Source organism: Macrobrachium rosenbergii, chromosome 42 (genome assembly GCF_040412425.1).
Source record: "Macrobrachium rosenbergii isolate ZJJX-2024 chromosome 42, ASM4041242v1, whole genome shotgun sequence".
NCBI classification, from domain to species: domain Eukaryota; kingdom Metazoa; phylum Arthropoda; class Malacostraca; order Decapoda; family Palaemonidae; genus Macrobrachium; species Macrobrachium rosenbergii.
Genome location: NC_089782.1, coordinates 52,426,788 through 52,443,592, shown reverse-complemented (window position 1 = coordinate 52,443,592; position 16,805 = coordinate 52,426,788). Strand labels below are relative to the sequence as shown.

At 38.4% G+C, this 16,805-nt stretch overlaps 1 protein-coding gene across 1 annotated transcript in view; it reads left to right on the top strand.

Annotated features, from left to right (window-relative positions):
• The first annotated feature begins 5,453 nt into the window (after positions 1-5,453).
• Positions 5,454-16,805, top strand: part of LOC136827834 (uncharacterized) — a 17,557-nt gene continuing 6,205 nt past the window's right edge. The window contains exon 1 of the mRNA XM_067085294.1: positions 5,454-5,798. Coding sequence (XP_066941395.1) covers positions 5,454-5,798 — 345 coding nt within the window. The remainder of the gene's footprint in view (positions 5,799-16,805) is intronic.

The following is a 16,805-nucleotide window of genomic DNA, read 5'->3' as shown; positions in this document are numbered from 1 at the left end:
TATTCAATGCGTTGCGCTTTCAGTGGCTGTCCTTTCTCCGAATAGGGATACAGCAGTGATAGAGACATTCTTATGATTTTGGAAATTTCTCTATTTTTTCACATCATTGTATTTCTGGATCATTGTACTATAGTTTTCCATTGCCTTTCATCTGAACGAATTTAAATGTTTTCTCTACGAAGACGTGAAGGTTACAATAACTTATATTTTTCACATTATGTTTCTTTCATTGACAATAAGTAGGTCAAAAACCTCTATTTTTGCTAGTCTAACAGCAAAAATGGGTCCTACGCCTTACCTCTGATCTAAATTATCTGACTGGTTAATGACCTAACTGATTAGCCTATCTAGAAAAGATAATTGATGTAAAAAAAAATGTTTGGTACTATATTGAATCATTTATGGCTAATAAAAATCCTCAATCAAATCAATTTGCTTAGCAGAGGAGACAATGCGACTCCCAATCCGGTAAAGCAAGCAGAATTCTGCGTCTGTCTGCCGAACTGCACGGCTATCTAGCGGAGAACGAAATCAGACAGAAAGCCGAGGCAGAGAGCAAATTACAGCGTATCAGAAATCTCTGGGACTGAGCCAGAAGCAAATCGCAGTTTTACGGCCAGGGTGAAGGACACTCAGCAGAACCTCCACGTCCTATGCAGCATCCGACTTTTATCATAGGATAATGGGATTTCGTGGCAGATCCCCTTGGGTAGCTACTGCTGACGATCAATTAACCGTTCAAGCATCTTGTTAAGCAGTAACCCTGTCCTGTCTGTCCGGATAGTCAGTGTTTGTGATATACCTCCTCACCAACTGGGTTAACGAGAAAATCATTACTTTATTTTCGGTTGCTTAGAAACACTGCCGAAAGAACTCTCAGCGGCTCCGGCAACTGAAAGGCAATGCACTGCTGAAGGGTTGAATGCATTTCGAGGCTCCCGAAGGGACGTGTTTCCAGTACCTCTGCACCGGAGCAAGAGACCCTGTAGGCACAGGACGGAAAGGTCGAAATTGATTACAGACACCCGAGAGCAGCCTATGATAGACTCCGGGGGGAAAATACATCATCGGCCGCAACCTTTACTTACCTTTATTTTACGAGTAGGTGAATATATACCTGGGGACGGCGGCCAGGTCCAGTCTGCTGGAACTGAGCTAGTAGATCAAGCGCTTCCAGGCCAAACTGGAAGGGCAGGGCCGGGCCGCTTCCCGGAGGACCTCCTCCCGATCAGCTCGGGAGAAAGACCATTTTCGTTTGAGGGGCGTCTATTGCTATTTAATTGGATTGTAATGAGGCGTTGCAGGTACTATTCTCTCAAGGTACGATATCGAAGCTTCTTTTCTTTATTACAAAGCAAGATTCACTCGTTTTCATTAAGCGTCGTCCGCTATATTAAAGTCGTTATCAAAACGGACCATAAGTGCTTTGCAATTGGCTGGCTTTTAAAGTCATAAGATGAAAAGTTGAATAATCAGTTCCCCTGAATTCAAAAAGCAGAATATAAGTGAAAACTGTAAGTTATTCTTTTACACTTGAGTTTCCCATAAGAAAAAAGTGAACAATACAGGAAATCGCTCAATAAAAAAAAAATATCCAAAAAATAAATTACAAACATTTCACACAAGGCACTGCAGCACATAAACCCACTGGGAAACGTAAACGAACGTATGTACATACGCACATACGAACGGAATCCGCAGGTGGTCAATTATTACCCTACAGAAAAACGTGTGAAGATTTTCCCATTTTTGGAACCAGATGAGATTATTAGATACTGTTACCAGCAGAGAAAAAAATTAGCGTTTTATTATAGGTTTGGTATGAGGGTATGAACTCTCACTCTCTCTCTCTCTCTCTCTCTCTCTTTGAACGCACAAATAAATTATTTATTTATGTTTTGTGACTTCTTTTAGAAAAAATGTAACTTACCTTTAAATAAGGATCTCATTGAAAATAAAGAAAACTATAGATACCACGGTCATCCCCTAACGATTGAATCAAGATTTCAAGTTATGATCAACACGTTCGTCAGTTCTATGTTATTTCTTACACTCAAAAAAGAAAAAATACACTCTAAAAACCTTTAACGCGAAATTACCGACTAAACGGACTGCGATGATCATCTTTCTGGTGCCCATTCTTTCTTGTTCCTGAATTTTGATGATAGATCTTTTCAACATTTATGCTACTTCATTCGTCTGGTGCTTCCGTAATCATAAACTTTTTTGCTAGCAAACATAAAATTGACTTATCTCCGTTTTTTTTTTTTTACTTTTGTTTGATGTTCCAGTTTCTTAAAACACTACTTCAAGACAATTTTAGTTATTACTTTTTAATTTGATATGTAACAAGTTTCAAGCATTTCATTTCTGCTCTTTTAAAAATTCGTTTAACAAATCTCACGCGACTTTTCAAAAACATAACACCCCCCTAAATGGCTTGGCTAATAATCTTACAACGCAGAACTTCGTGACTCTTTTGTTCCCAACTTTTGCAAAGCTCTTGTAGTTTCGCCCATCACTTACAGGCTGTAATTATTGCATCAGTTATATGTTTTCCCCCTTCCAACATTCACATACATATATACATACATACTTAACTACACTAACATCCTTACAAACACACGTATACGAATACATACATACATACATACATACATACATACATACATACATACATACATACATACATATATATATATATATATGTGTGTGTGTATAGATATATACATGTATGTATATATGTAAATTAATCTATTTAGCTTTGAGCACGTAACTCACATGGATTTGTTTATGGCTATCTACAAGTATAAATTCTACTGAGAATGAGGTGATAAGGAACATCAAAGTACATCTCTGGGAAACACATGCAAAAGCAATGTAAAAAAAAAAAAAAAAAAAAAAAAATTCAAAAAAGCAAACTACAGAAGACTGGGACGAGTCCGGCCTCCGCCATGTTGGCACAAGAGCTTTTGCTAAGCCGTGCACGTCTCCGAACGACCTTCTAATAATAAGGTCGTAAAGTAGAGGCAATAGTTATTACACGTAGTGATATGGAATTTATTACGTGATTTGATTCATGTAAGATATTATAAACATCGATAATGCGGTTACGGGCCGGCGTATTCAGACCAATACCTGGTCGTGGTCTTCTGAAGGAGGGAATCCTTTCTTCCTCGGCAGATCAAATAAGGGGTTCTTCTTCTGGCTGAAAATGCAAGGGAGAAGTAACTGTATACATTTGTGCCTATGCCGTAGGTGTTCTTAAACGGGCGATGGCATGAGTGTAATAATTCTCTCTGTCAAAAATGAATTATGAAATTGATGAAAATAAAAAAAGGGGGGAATTATACTGAGTATTCAAGGATACTTTTAAGTACTAACATCTAATATGAATTACTGAACTCTCTCTCTCTCTCTCTCTCTCTCTCTCTCTCTATCTATATATATATATATATATATATATATATATATATATATATATATATATATATATATATATATATATATATATATATATATATATATATATAATATATATATATATAATATATATATATATATATATATATATATATATATATATATATATATATATATTATTAAGAACATTCTCCCCTACGCCATCTTTCAGGTAAGAACTCAAAGTAAAAAGGACTAAGTAATTCAATAAGGTAAATTTAGTATGATTAACTGTAAGAAATTCGCCCCCATAACCTCTAACCACTGCCTATTGGGGGGAAAATCCCTTTAACCCCTTTCTTGTCCAAAATGCTGTTGGAAATCCCTTAATTCCAGGAGCGGACCCGACCAGAGCTAATCGTCACCCAAGGCAGGTCAGCTGGAGGGCTGACCACGTGCATTCCGCCATTCTGAAATCTGAGCCATGAGGTCTGCAGTTTCATGTGGGCAGAATGATCACAACGCCATCTAGGAAGAGAAAGCCGTAACTTCTGAAGCTATAGAGGGCCCTGGAGAGAGGAGCTTGCTCTCAGGATTGCCGGCACGGACATGGAGTACAGAGCTCCGTCCCTTGCTCCATTTTACTGCCTATTTCCGACACGTGGCAGGCAGTATCCAAAGTAACTTTTGGTTGTGAATTAATTCGCTTGCCCTCCCCTTCGCTGGCCCTCATAAGAATAGAACTTCAGCTCCTAAAGAAAGGTAAAGTACCAGGTTTTAAGGTTTTTCATCATTTACGTTTCCTATTCTCCTCCAACTATGTTCCTTTCCTTATCATAGTGTGACACAATTACAGTGAGACCTGTATTGCTTTATATTTTGTGCTGTTTAATTTGCAAAGCATTTACGAGAAGCGTAATGTAATCGTATGATGTTCGAGCCACTGGAATCAAATTCAGTCTCGGCATCTTCTATGCAATTCTTCGATTCCTTTATTACAGTACTAGTTTCGGTTAAATAACTGTAAGTGTTTCGATTACAGATTAGGAGTTTTCATTGTGGATCTGCATATCATCTGTGTGCATAGCGGCCCTCGCTACTTCGTTTTCAACAACTTTTGAAGTGGGCAACCCATTGTATTCCCTCCTGGAAATTCCCCATCATTTGCTCTCGCCTCATTACCCCAGAATTATGCTACCATTCTTCTGATGTGTTTTCTTTTGTAAATATAATGAATTAAGTTAACCCCAAAGTTTGTCTAAGCACCCACCATTGGAGCAGCCCTTCAGGCATATGTTGTTTGTAATTTTAGCTGTCCCCAAGGCCAAAGCCCAGATTTTTTTGTGGTAATTAAGGTAAGTTACACTTCATCCTAGTATACCCCATTTATCTAGCTAGACCCCAGCTTTAAAATTACAACTATACTGTATATATATATAAAACCCAGCCACTGCGGGGGACAAGCCTGTCCAACTCAATGCCGGTCCCAAGCCTGGATAAATGGGGAGGGTAGGCATCAGGAAGGGCATCCTGCCATAAAATCCAGCCAAAACCAAATATGACAGTTTACTTTCATCAGAATTCGGATAGTGCCAGGGCATCCCCTGTAGGCAACATACAGGGATCTCGCCTGCCCCCTGTGATATATGGGCAAGGGATACTGGGTAGTTGGCACCCCCTGTTAAAGAAGCGAGTCCAAAAAATGAGAAAAAGAGATAGAAGAAGGAAGATGGTGGTAGCTTTGAGAGTTGGAACTTTGAACGTGGGGATGATAACTGGAAAGGGAAGAGAGATAGCGGATCTGATGGAGAGGAGAATGATAAGCATTTTGTGTGTGCAGGAGACTAGATGGAGGGGAAATAAAGTAAGAGAGCTGGGATGTGGATATAAATTGCTATATAGTGGTACAAATAAGGAAGGTAGAAATGGAGTGGGAATAATTCTATTAAAAAGCTTAAAAGACAGCATAATAAGCGTGAAGAGGACAAGTGACAGAGCAATGGTTGTGAAACTGTGCCTAGATGGAAAAATAGTCAACATCGTGAGTGCTTATGCCCCATCAAGTAGGATGTGATGAAGTTGAGAAAGTGGAAATTTGGAAGGAAATGGACCGACAGTTGAGTGAAATACCAGCAGAAGAGAGATTGATTATTGGTAGTGACATGAATGAATATGTAGGTAGGACCAGAGAGGGTATTGAGAGGGTGCATGGTGGCTGGGGAGTTGGAGAGAGAAATGACGAAAGGGAGAGAGTAGCGGACTTTGCGGTGTCATTTGATTTGGCTATTGTCATCACCTGGTTTGAAAAGAAAGAAAATCAGTATATCACATACACAAGTGGAGCAAGAGAAAGTCAAATTGACTTCCTCATATGCAGAAAATCAAGTCTGAGAGAGGTGAGAAATTGTAAAATTTTAAATGGAGAATGTGTGGCAGCCCAGAACAGGGGGGTTGGTATTGGACTTGAAAATAAGGAGCACAGTAAAAGATAGGCCTGCACGTGTCCCATCAACAATCAAGTGGTGGAAGCTGACACAAGAGGAGGAAGCAAGACAGGAATTTAAGGAGAGAGTATAAGGGAAGTTAGATTGCTAGAGGGAGTGCAAGAATGGTGGAATCACAACAGTATGGTGATAAAGAGAGTGGGTGGAGAGGTGTTGGGAAAGACATCTGGAAAGAAACCTCCTGACGATAAGGAAACCTGGAGTGGAATGATGAAGTGAAAGAGGTGGTGAAAGCTAAAAAAGATGCAAAAAGGATCTGGGAAAAGTATGGACACCAAGAGGATAAGGAGAGGTACCTAAGACATAAGAAACAAGTAAAGTAGGCAGTTGCACAAGAAAAGGCAAGAGCATTAGATGACATGTACGAAGAGCTGGAAACACCTGAGGGGGAGAGAAAAATGCACAAAAATGCAAAGTGGAGGGGCAAGAACACCAAAGACTAGTCACATATAAAACAGGTTAAGGATGGGAATGGAGTAGTTTTATGCAACGATATTAAGATAAAGAAGAGGTGGAAAGAATATTATGAACACCTGTTAAATGAAGAAAATCCTAGAAAATTCTTTGAAGATGGATTCCAGAACCTTTGTATAACACATAATATTAGCAGGAAGGAAGTAAAGAAGGCACTAAAGAAGATGAAAAATGGTAAAGCAATAGGACCAGATGGAATTCCTGCAGAGGTGTGGAAGAGCCTGGGAGAAGAAGAAATAGACATGCTGTGGGACCTAGCAAAGAAAATATATATTCAGGAAAAGATACCAAGAGAATGGAGAGAAAGCTTTATTGTGCCCATCTATAAAGAGAAGGGTGATATCCAGGACTGTGCAAACTACATGGAATAAAGCTAATGTCTCACACCATGAAAGTCTGGGAAAGAATAATGGATCAAAAAATTAGAGAAGAAACATTTGTAGGTGAAGAACAGTTTGGTTTCATGCCAGGAAGAGGAACGACAGATGCAGTGTTTGCCCTCTGACAGATGATGGAAAAACAACAGGGAAAGCAGAAAGGATTGCACATAAGTATTCATAAATTTGGAAAAGGCATATGATAGAGTCCTATGCCAAGAAGTTCGGAGGTAAATGCAAGTAAAGGGGACACTGGAGAAGTATGTGAGATTGGTCTAAGATATGTATGTAGAGGCAAAAACGCAAGTTAGGAGCAGTGTTGGGTTAACTGAATGGATACCAGTAAGAGTTGGTTTACAGCAAGGAACTGCTTCAAGTCCATATCTTTTTGACCTGATAATGGATGTGCTATCTCAAGGAATAAGAGATCAATCCCCCTGGTGTATGCTGTTTGCTGATGACATCGTGTTATGCAGCACCAACAGAGGGGTAGTGGAGTCACAACCAGAGCAATGGAGGAAGGTACTAGAAGACAGAAGAGTAAAGATCAGTAGGAAGAAAACTGAATACCTAATTTTTAATGAAGATCAAGACTCCGAGATTAGTATGAAATGGACAAGGTTGAACCAAGTAGAAAAATTTAGGTATCTCGGTTCAACAGTGGCTGATGATGGAAATGTGGATGTAGAAATAACACACAGAGTGCAGGCTGGATGGAAAAATTGGAGAAAGATGTCAGGTGTCTTGTGCGACCGCAGAATCAAAATAAAGGTTCAAGGAAGAGTGAATAATACAGTAGTGAGACCAGCTTTGATGTCTGGAGCAGAAACATGGCTGGTAAAGAGAAAGCAAGAGAAGAAATTGGATGTGGTAGAGGTGAAAATGCTCAGGTGGATGTGTGGAGTAACAAAAATGGACAGGATCAAAAATAAAAGAATAAGAGGAACTACTAAAGTCGTAGAGCTATCAAAGAAGGCCCAGGAAAGAAGACTGCAGTGGTATGGCCATGTTATGAGAAAGGATGAGACATATGTAAGGAGAAGAGTGATGCAGATGGAGGTGCCTGGTGGGAGAGCAAGAGGAAGGCCAAAACGAAGGTGGATGGATGTAGTTAGAGAAGACCTGAGAGACAAATGATTGTCAAAGGACAATGTGTTTGACCGAACCAGAGGGAATGTTGTCATAAACATCGACCCCACATAGCCTAGAAGTGGGAAAAGATGCAGAAAAACAAGATATATATATATATATATATATATATATATATATATATATATATATATATATATATATATATATATATATATATACATACATAGCTATAACATGTGTGTGTGTGTGATAGTAATGGCCACAATGCACATGTAAAAATCGAAAAAGATTCTTTTTGGAAAACGCCCATCACTACAAGGCCTTAGATCCAAGTGCAAGAAATATGAAGCAATTCTGATGTCTGGTAGCAGTAATTGACCCTGCTTCCTGAGTAATCAGAACTAGGTCACGTTGCCCACCTAACCTCATTTTGATTACTCGGAATGCAGGTTCGATTCCCACTACTGGACATCAGAACTGCTTTATATTCCTTGCACTTGGACCCAAGACTTTGTAGTGACAAGCACATCCAAAAAGTGTGAAGAATTCGAGAAATTGAGAGTGCATTGTGGCTATTACAATTACATATGTATCTGGTAAAAAGTAACCAGCAGATTATACATACATACATACACACACACACACACACACACATATATATATATATATATAATATATATATATATATATATATATATATATATATATATATATATATATAATATAATATGCAACATGTATATATGCAGTATCTATATATATAACAAACACATGCACACACATATTATATATATACATTCTTATGCTGTGGGTTTCATAATGCAGTAATCTCCCCGTGTGTATGTGTGTATTGTTGTATACTGTATAATCTTATGTGCAGATGCGCATATGCCGTAAAAGAGTTAGCGTAAAGTTACAGTGAATAAACGCTATATGGTTTGAGAGGACGACGTTTGCGTGGTGTGTAGAGAGAGAAGGGACAGGGCAGTCGTTGTTCGTGTTCAAAACTGCTGAAGTAATGCATTCCATTGGGACGCGATCAAAACACTGTGGAAAAACCTACCACGTAGATAGACGGCCATATACAGAGGAGTCGACACTCAGAGACCAAAAAGCGTTGTGAAAAGGAGCTGCATTTTTTGCCCACGTCTCTCTCTCTCTCTCTCTCTCTGACTCTCTCTTCTCTCTCTCTCTCTCTCTCTCTCTCGCTCGCTCTCAGGATTACGAATGTCCCGTTTTAACGTAATTGATACTTAGATAGACGATGGTCACTCATATCTTTTAACTGTTTAATTCTTAGTAAATGTATCTGAGTTATCTGAACAGTGTATTTTATTAAGTGTGCGTGTGTAACGGCGCCTGAGTAAAAACACGAAGCAATTTAATTACCAAGGTATGGTAACATAATTACTGGTTTTAGTGCACTAAAATAATATCTGCAGTGGTTATATGTAAAGATACCTTTTCACTTTTTTAATATTTTTCGTGTTATATGTTTTATGCTTTATCTTTTGAAGAATTTTTCTTTTATGCATATATGTGATGTATTTGCTATTGCCTTAATTTTTGCTTTACATTTTTTTATATTTAATCTTTTGCAGAGTATATTTCTGTGTCTTTTGTATCCACATTTTTACATGATTGATTTATTTGCCTTATTTTGTTTAACACTTTGGAATTAATTTACTTACAGTATATTTCCTTTCAATCAAGTTTTGTTATTTAACAATTTAAATTTTACTTGGATAATTTTTGATTAATTGATAAATTAATTTCTGATTTAATTTTGACTGATGATTAATTCAGATGTAATCCAATTGTGTTTTGTTTTATCTTGAAGTAATAATAAATTTCCCTGAGACTGTTAATGTCATGTATAATCTTTGAATTTAGAAATAAATTTTTGTATTTAAAATATTATATCAGAGTTTCATTCATTGACCCACCAGTAATTTTGATTTGAATTAGAGATAGAGTGGTAAGTGAGATGTTTTCCTTCAAGTAATTGAAGTGAGCTCGAACCAGGGAAATGAAATAAATAGAAATATTTGAACTTTTATAATGTTAATGGAGTGATGCCCTTAGATTTTACCTCACACCTGTTTAACGAACTTTTCTGCTTTCTTTCATGATTGATAAGTTTTATAAGGGATCACTGTTGCCTTTAGAGAAATCAGTCGTCTTTTATGTGTGATGAGGGTTCAGGTGTCTGGCTTTTGTGAGGTAACTATAATTGTTGAATAAATGGTAAGTTTGGTAATCAAATATCAAGCACTTAGATACCAGGTTTGATTTAAAGAACAGACACTGGACACTCCGGGGTCACCATATATAAATGGTGCACTAGACTCCGGGACAAGCACTTAGATACCAGGTTTGATTTGAAGAACAGACACTGGACCATTTCCCCCATATATAAATGGTACCTTAGACCCCGGGACAAGCACTTAGATATCAGGTTTGATTTGAAGAACAGACACTGGACACTTCGTCACATATTTAAGTGGTGCCCAAGACCCTGGGAAAACAGATCACAAATATCACTCTGGTGTATACTGGTGGTGTTAGGGACATATTTTATCAGGAGAGTGACCATATAGTTGTTTTATCTTATGAGGAGAGTGACCATATAATTGTTTTTTGCATTTTGGGAGAGTGACCATATAATTGTTTTTTGCAATTTATTGTGTTGAATTGTTGTAATATTGAGTTATTGGTTGGGTAACAGAGAGATGGCTCCCTTCGATGTTCAAGAGTTTTTAGCAAATCCCTCTATCCAAGAGTTATCTGAAATCACTCTGACTAAAGCACAGTGGAGTGAGATAGCAGTAGCATGTGGTGGTCAGGTGTCTGCCAACATGGTAAAGGCACAAATAAAATTCATTGCAATCCAAGCATTGATGGACTCTGGTAAAATAGATGAGGAGCTCGGAGATGCTCAAGAATTGTTGAACGCAGCTGAGGCAGAACTTATAGATAAACATGGGCAAAAGAAAGAGAAAAGTGATGCAGAAGCAGAGCTTAGACGTCTAGAAGCAGAAGGAAATCTGATTAAGCTGAAAATGCAGGCAGAAAGAGAAAATGCAAGACAGAAAAAAAGACGAGAAAGAAAAGAAAAAAGAGAAGAAGAAAAGCTGCTGAAGAATTAAGAGAAATAGCTAGACACAAGAGAGAGATGGAAAGGTTGAAAAAGCTACAGCTGAATTGCCTGTAACACCTTCTAACCCTACTCAAGGTGATTCAGACCCTGTATTTGATGTAGTAAGAGTGCAGAAGTTAATTCCAAAGTTTACAGAAGAAGCTCCAGATGAGTTTTTGATCACTTTGAAAAAGTGGCTGCAGGAATGGGATGGCCAGAGGATAAATGGTCAGTCTTGTTGCAGAGTGTTCTCATTGGAAAAGGAAGAAGTGCCTATTTAGCCTTATCAGCTGAGCAGTGTAAAGAGTACAAGGTACTTAAACACAATGTGCTACAAGTTTACCAGATGACCACTGAATATTATAATGAAAGATTCCGATCTTTGAGAAAGGATGACCAGATAACTTTCTTGGATTATGCCTACAAAGTGAGAAGATGTTTTAAACGATGGTTGGAGGCTGCTAAAGTTCAAACATTTGAAGATCTTGAAGAATTAGTTGTTCTTGAACAATATCTTAGGGAATTCTGAACACATAAGAGCCTATCTGAGAGAGAGAGGGTGAATAAACTTGACAAAGCTGCTACACTCAGTGAGGACTACAACATCATAAGCAGCAGAAGGAACTATAATGTCAAGTACCCAAATCAACGCACAGGTTTTAGGTCTCATCCAAATTTCAGGAGCAGATTTAATGGGAATCCTACAAGTGGTAATACCAAGTCATTTCAGGGTAATATCCCCAGCAAGCTAATGTAAAATCCTCATATAATAATGTTGCAAGGCAATTACAGAAGCCTAATGTTGTCTGCTACAAGTGTGGAAGAGCAGGACACTTCAGTCGGGAGTGTCATCAGACACAAAAGCAGTCCAAACCAGTTGGTCAAGTAGTGAGAAGTGACCAGGTGAAACAGACTACAAAGAACAATGTGGGGAGGAGTCAAGCTCCAGTGAAGACTGAGACTAAATAAGCTGAATGTTTAGCAACCAGTGGAAATGTAACTTCAAGCAGTGAGTGGCTGAGCAGTTTGGAGGCTTTTAAGCCGTATATCTATGAGGGTACGCTGACAACTCCAGGAGGAAGTGTGCAGGTACCAGTCAAGGTGTTATGTGATACAGGGAGCAACCATAGTGTGGTAGTCCGTGGTGCTCACCCCACGTTGGAGGAGAATCTTACAGGAGATTCTGTTATTTTGAAGGGTATAGGAGGAGAAGAGGTAACTCCTATATGCCGCTTACACCTGTCATGTGAATTAGTGACAGGAGATGTTGATTTTGCTGTAAAGGACTCACTGGCTGTTGAAGGTGTACATGTTCTGTTAGGGAATGAAGTTGGTAGTGTGCCATTTGTTCCTTGTCCTATAGTGACAGATAAACCATTGAGGATTAGTCCTACAGTAGATTTGGAGAAGAATAACCCCCACCTGTTTCCTAGCTGTGTGACTACTAGGAGTATGAAGAGGACTATGCCTGTAATTGAAGAGACTGAGGATTTACCCACTCAAGAAGGATCTTTGAGCTTGGAAGAGTTGTTCCAGGGAAATGATATTTCCCGTAATGCTGATCAAGAAGAGGTTTCCCAAGAAGGAGCTGTCGTCCCTGAAGAGACTCGAGTAGTCAAGATGTTCCTGAGGATAACAGTGAAACTACAGTAGCTGAATTAACAGATATTGAGAGCTCAACCCTTGAAGTTGGTCAGGTGACCAGGGAGAAGCTAATGGACCTACAGAAAAAGGATGTATCCTTAGCTGAGTTGTTTTTCAGAGTTGATGATCAAGAAGAGATGCAACAAACTCCTACCTGTTATTATCTGAAGGGAGGTTTGATGATGAGGAAGCATAGACCTGCAGATATACCAGGAGATGCTGAATGGGGCGAATATCATCAAATTTTGATCCCACGTCCATTGAGGAAGCAAGTAGTAGCAGTAGCTCATAAGTCTGGACATATGGGAATCAGGAAGACTGTGGAGAAGACCATGAAATACTTTTTCTGGCCTGGACTTCACAAAGATGTTAGCAAGTTCTGTCGGGAGTGTCATACCTGCCAGATAGCTGGAAAGCCAAATGAAACCATTCAGAAAGCCCCACTGCAACCTATAGAAGTTAGAGGAGAACCCTTTAGCAAGGTGATTATAGATATGGTTGGACCACTGCCGAAGACGAAGAAGGGTCATGAGTATCTGTTAACATTGATGTGTCCTGTGACAAGATATCCTGAGGCAATCCCTGTTAGAAACATATCTGCCAAGATAGTTGCTGAGAAACTAGTGGAGTTTTTCTCAAAGTTTGGGATACCAGAGATTGTACAAAGTGATAGAGGAACCAATTTTACTTCCAAACTGTTTCAGGATGTGATGAACTTGTTAGGAGTGAAACAACAGTTGTCCACTGCATATCACCCAGAGACTCAAGGAGCCTTGGAAAGGTTTCAACACACATTGAAAAGTATGCTGACTAAGTATTGTTCTGAGTCAGGCATAGACTGGGATGTTGGTGTACAATTGATGTTATTTGAAATTAGGAATGCTTATCAAGAAAGCATGGGTTGTTCACCTAACGAGATGATTTTTGGTAGAGAAGTGAGAGGACCGTTGAAAATTCTTGCAGAAAACTGGGAAGAAAATCAAGTGGAAATCCAAGGAGAGTATGTAAAGAACTTGAGGAAAAGATTGGAAGAGATTAGAAAATTCTCTTTAGAAAATCTGAAACTGAGTCAAGAGAAAATGAAAAGGAGATATGATAAGAAGACTAAGCTAAGAAATTTTAGTGTTGGTCAACAAGTGTTAGTGTTTCTACCTGTCAAGAGATTTCCCCTTTCCAACAAGTTTCAAGGTCCTTATAAGATAATTGAGAGGTTAAGTGACAGAACTTATGTAATTGAAACACCAGAAAGACGAAGACGAAAAAGGAAGGTACATGTAAACCTCTTAAAACCTTACTTCTCAGAAACCAAAATGGAAACTGTGTCAATAACCCAGACAACTTCAACTACAGAAGACGACGATGGATATGAATTGGGAGCTGAATGCAAGATGAATAATTCTTCAATTTTGGAAAATTTGGAGGATAAACTGAAACATCTGAGTGTTGAGCAAGGTGATGAGTTGTGTGAAGTGATTAGAAGCTTCACAGAACTATTTGTAGATGTACCTAGGTGTACTGATCTGATCAAGCATGAGATCAAGATCCAAGAAGATGGCAGACCATTCAAACAGAGAGCTTATCGCCTATCACCTTATCATCGAGATGTTTTGAAGAAAGAAGTTGAATATTTGTTACAGCATGGATTAGCAGAACCCAGTTCAAGTCACTAGAGTTCTCCATGTGTGTTAGTGAAGAAACCAGATGGCTCATTTAGGATGTGTACTGATTATAGGAAGCTGAATTCCATCAGTGTGGCTGACAATTATCCCTTGCCTCTTATAGATCAGTTACTTGATAATGTTGGGCAAGCCAAGTCTGTCTCCAAGATAGACTTGTTGAAGGGATACTATCAAATTCCCTTAGATGAGAATGCTAAGTTGCTGTCAGCTTTTATTACTCCTTTTGGACTGTTCCAGTATACTGTTCTGCCATTTGGTCTGATGAATGCACCTGCAACGTTTGAACGAGTGATGGATCAAATGCTAGGGTCCATAGAAGGAGTAGGTGTATATTTGGATGACATAGTCATTTACTCTGCAACATGGGAAGAACATCTGAAGATCCTGAGGAAAGTTTTCAAGAAACTAAGGGAAGCAGGACTAACCGTCAACTTAGAGAAGAGTGAGTTCGGGAAGGCAACTGTGCAGTATCTTGGGTTTGAAGTTGGGAAAGGCCTTCTCGCTCCAGTAAATGCTAATGTAGAGGGTATCCGTAAGGCTACCCCACCTACTACTAGAAAATAGCTACAGAGATTTTTGGGCATGGCAGGATTCTATCGATGTTTCTGCCCGAATTTCTCAGCTGTAGTAGCCCCCTTAACAGACTTAACTAGTCCCAAAGCTAAGTTTGTTTGGACTACAGAATGTCAAGAATCCTTTGAGAAGGTAAAAGCCATTTTAACTTCAAGACCAGTACTTCGGGCTCCAGACTTCAAAAAGAAATTTGTGATACAAGTTGATGCCTCTGACTGTGGAATTGGAGCTGTACTACTTCAAGAAGATGAAAGTGAACTTTTGCATCCCGTATGTTTCATGTCTTCGAAACTGAAAAAGCATCAGAAAGTGTATTCCACGATCAAAAAAGAAACTCTAGCCTTAATCACAGCATTGAAAAAGTTTGAAGTGTATGTGAACAGACCTAGGAATGATGAGATTTTAGTGCTGTCTGATCACAATCAGCTGACGTTTTTACAGCGGATCAAGAATCACAACCAGAGACTCACTCGGTGGTCTCTGTGCTTGCAACCCTATAATATTAAAGTACAGCATATCTCGGGTAAGAACAATGTGGTTGCTGATTACTTATCCCGTTGTGAATCGTTGGATTCAACCCCGGGATAACCAATCTTCTGGGGGGAGGAGTCTTATGCTGTGGTTTTCATAATGCAGTAATCTCCCCATGTGTATGTGTGTATTGTTGAATACTGTATAATCTTATGTGCAGATGCGCATATGCCGTAAAAGAGTTAGCGTAAAGATACAGTGAATAAACGCTATATGGTTTGAGAGGACGATGTTTGCGTGGTGTGTAGAGAGAGAAGGGACAGGGCAGTCGTTGTTCGTGTGTTCAAAACTGCTGAAGTAATGCATTCCATTGGGACGCGATCAAAACACTGTGGAAAAACCTACCACGTAGATAGACGCCCATATACAGAGGAGTCGACACTCAGAGACCAAAAAGCGTTGTGAAAAGGAGCTGCATTTTTCCGCTCCGCGTCTCTCTCTCTCTCTCTCTCTCTCTCTCTCTCTCTCTCTCGCTCGCTCTCTGGATTACGAATGTCCCGTTTTAACATAATTGATATTTAGATAGACGATGGTCACTCATGTCCTTTAACTGTTTAATTCCTTAGTAAATGTATCTGAGTTATCTGAACAGTGTATTTTATTAAGTGTGTGTGTGTGTAACGGCGCCTGAGTAAAAACACGAAGCAATTTGGTACCAAGGTATGGTAACATAATTACTGGTTTTAGTGCACTAAAATAATATCTGCAGTGGTTATATGTAAAGATACCTTTTCACTTTTTTAATATTTTTTCGTGTTATATGTTTTATGCTTTATCTTTTGAAAAATTTTTCTTTTATGCATATATGTGATGTATTTGCTATTGCCTTAATTTTTGCTTTACATTTTTTGATATTTAATCTTTTGCAGAGTATATTTCTGTGTCTTTTGTATCCACATTTTTACATGATTGATTTATTTGCCTTATTTTGTTTAACACATTGGAATTAATTTACTTACAGTATATTTCCTTTCAATCAAGTTTTGTAAATTAATTTCTGATTTAATTTTGACTGATGATTAATTCAGATGTAATCCAATTGTGTTTTGTTTTATCTTGAAGTAATAATAAATTTCCCTGAGACTGTTAATGTCATGTATAATCTTTGAATTTAGAAATAAATTTTTGTATTTAAAATATTATATCAGAGTTTCATTCATTGACCCACCAGTAATTTTGATTTGAATTAGAGATAGAGTGGTAAGTGAGATGTTTTCCTTCAAGTAATTGAAGTGAGCTCGAACCAGGGAAATGAAATAAATAGAAATATTTGAACTTTTATAATGTTAATGGAGTGATGCCCTTAGATTTTACCTCACACCTGTTTAACGAACTTTATCTGCTTTCTTTCATGATTGATAAGTTTTATAAGGGATCACTGTTGCCTTTA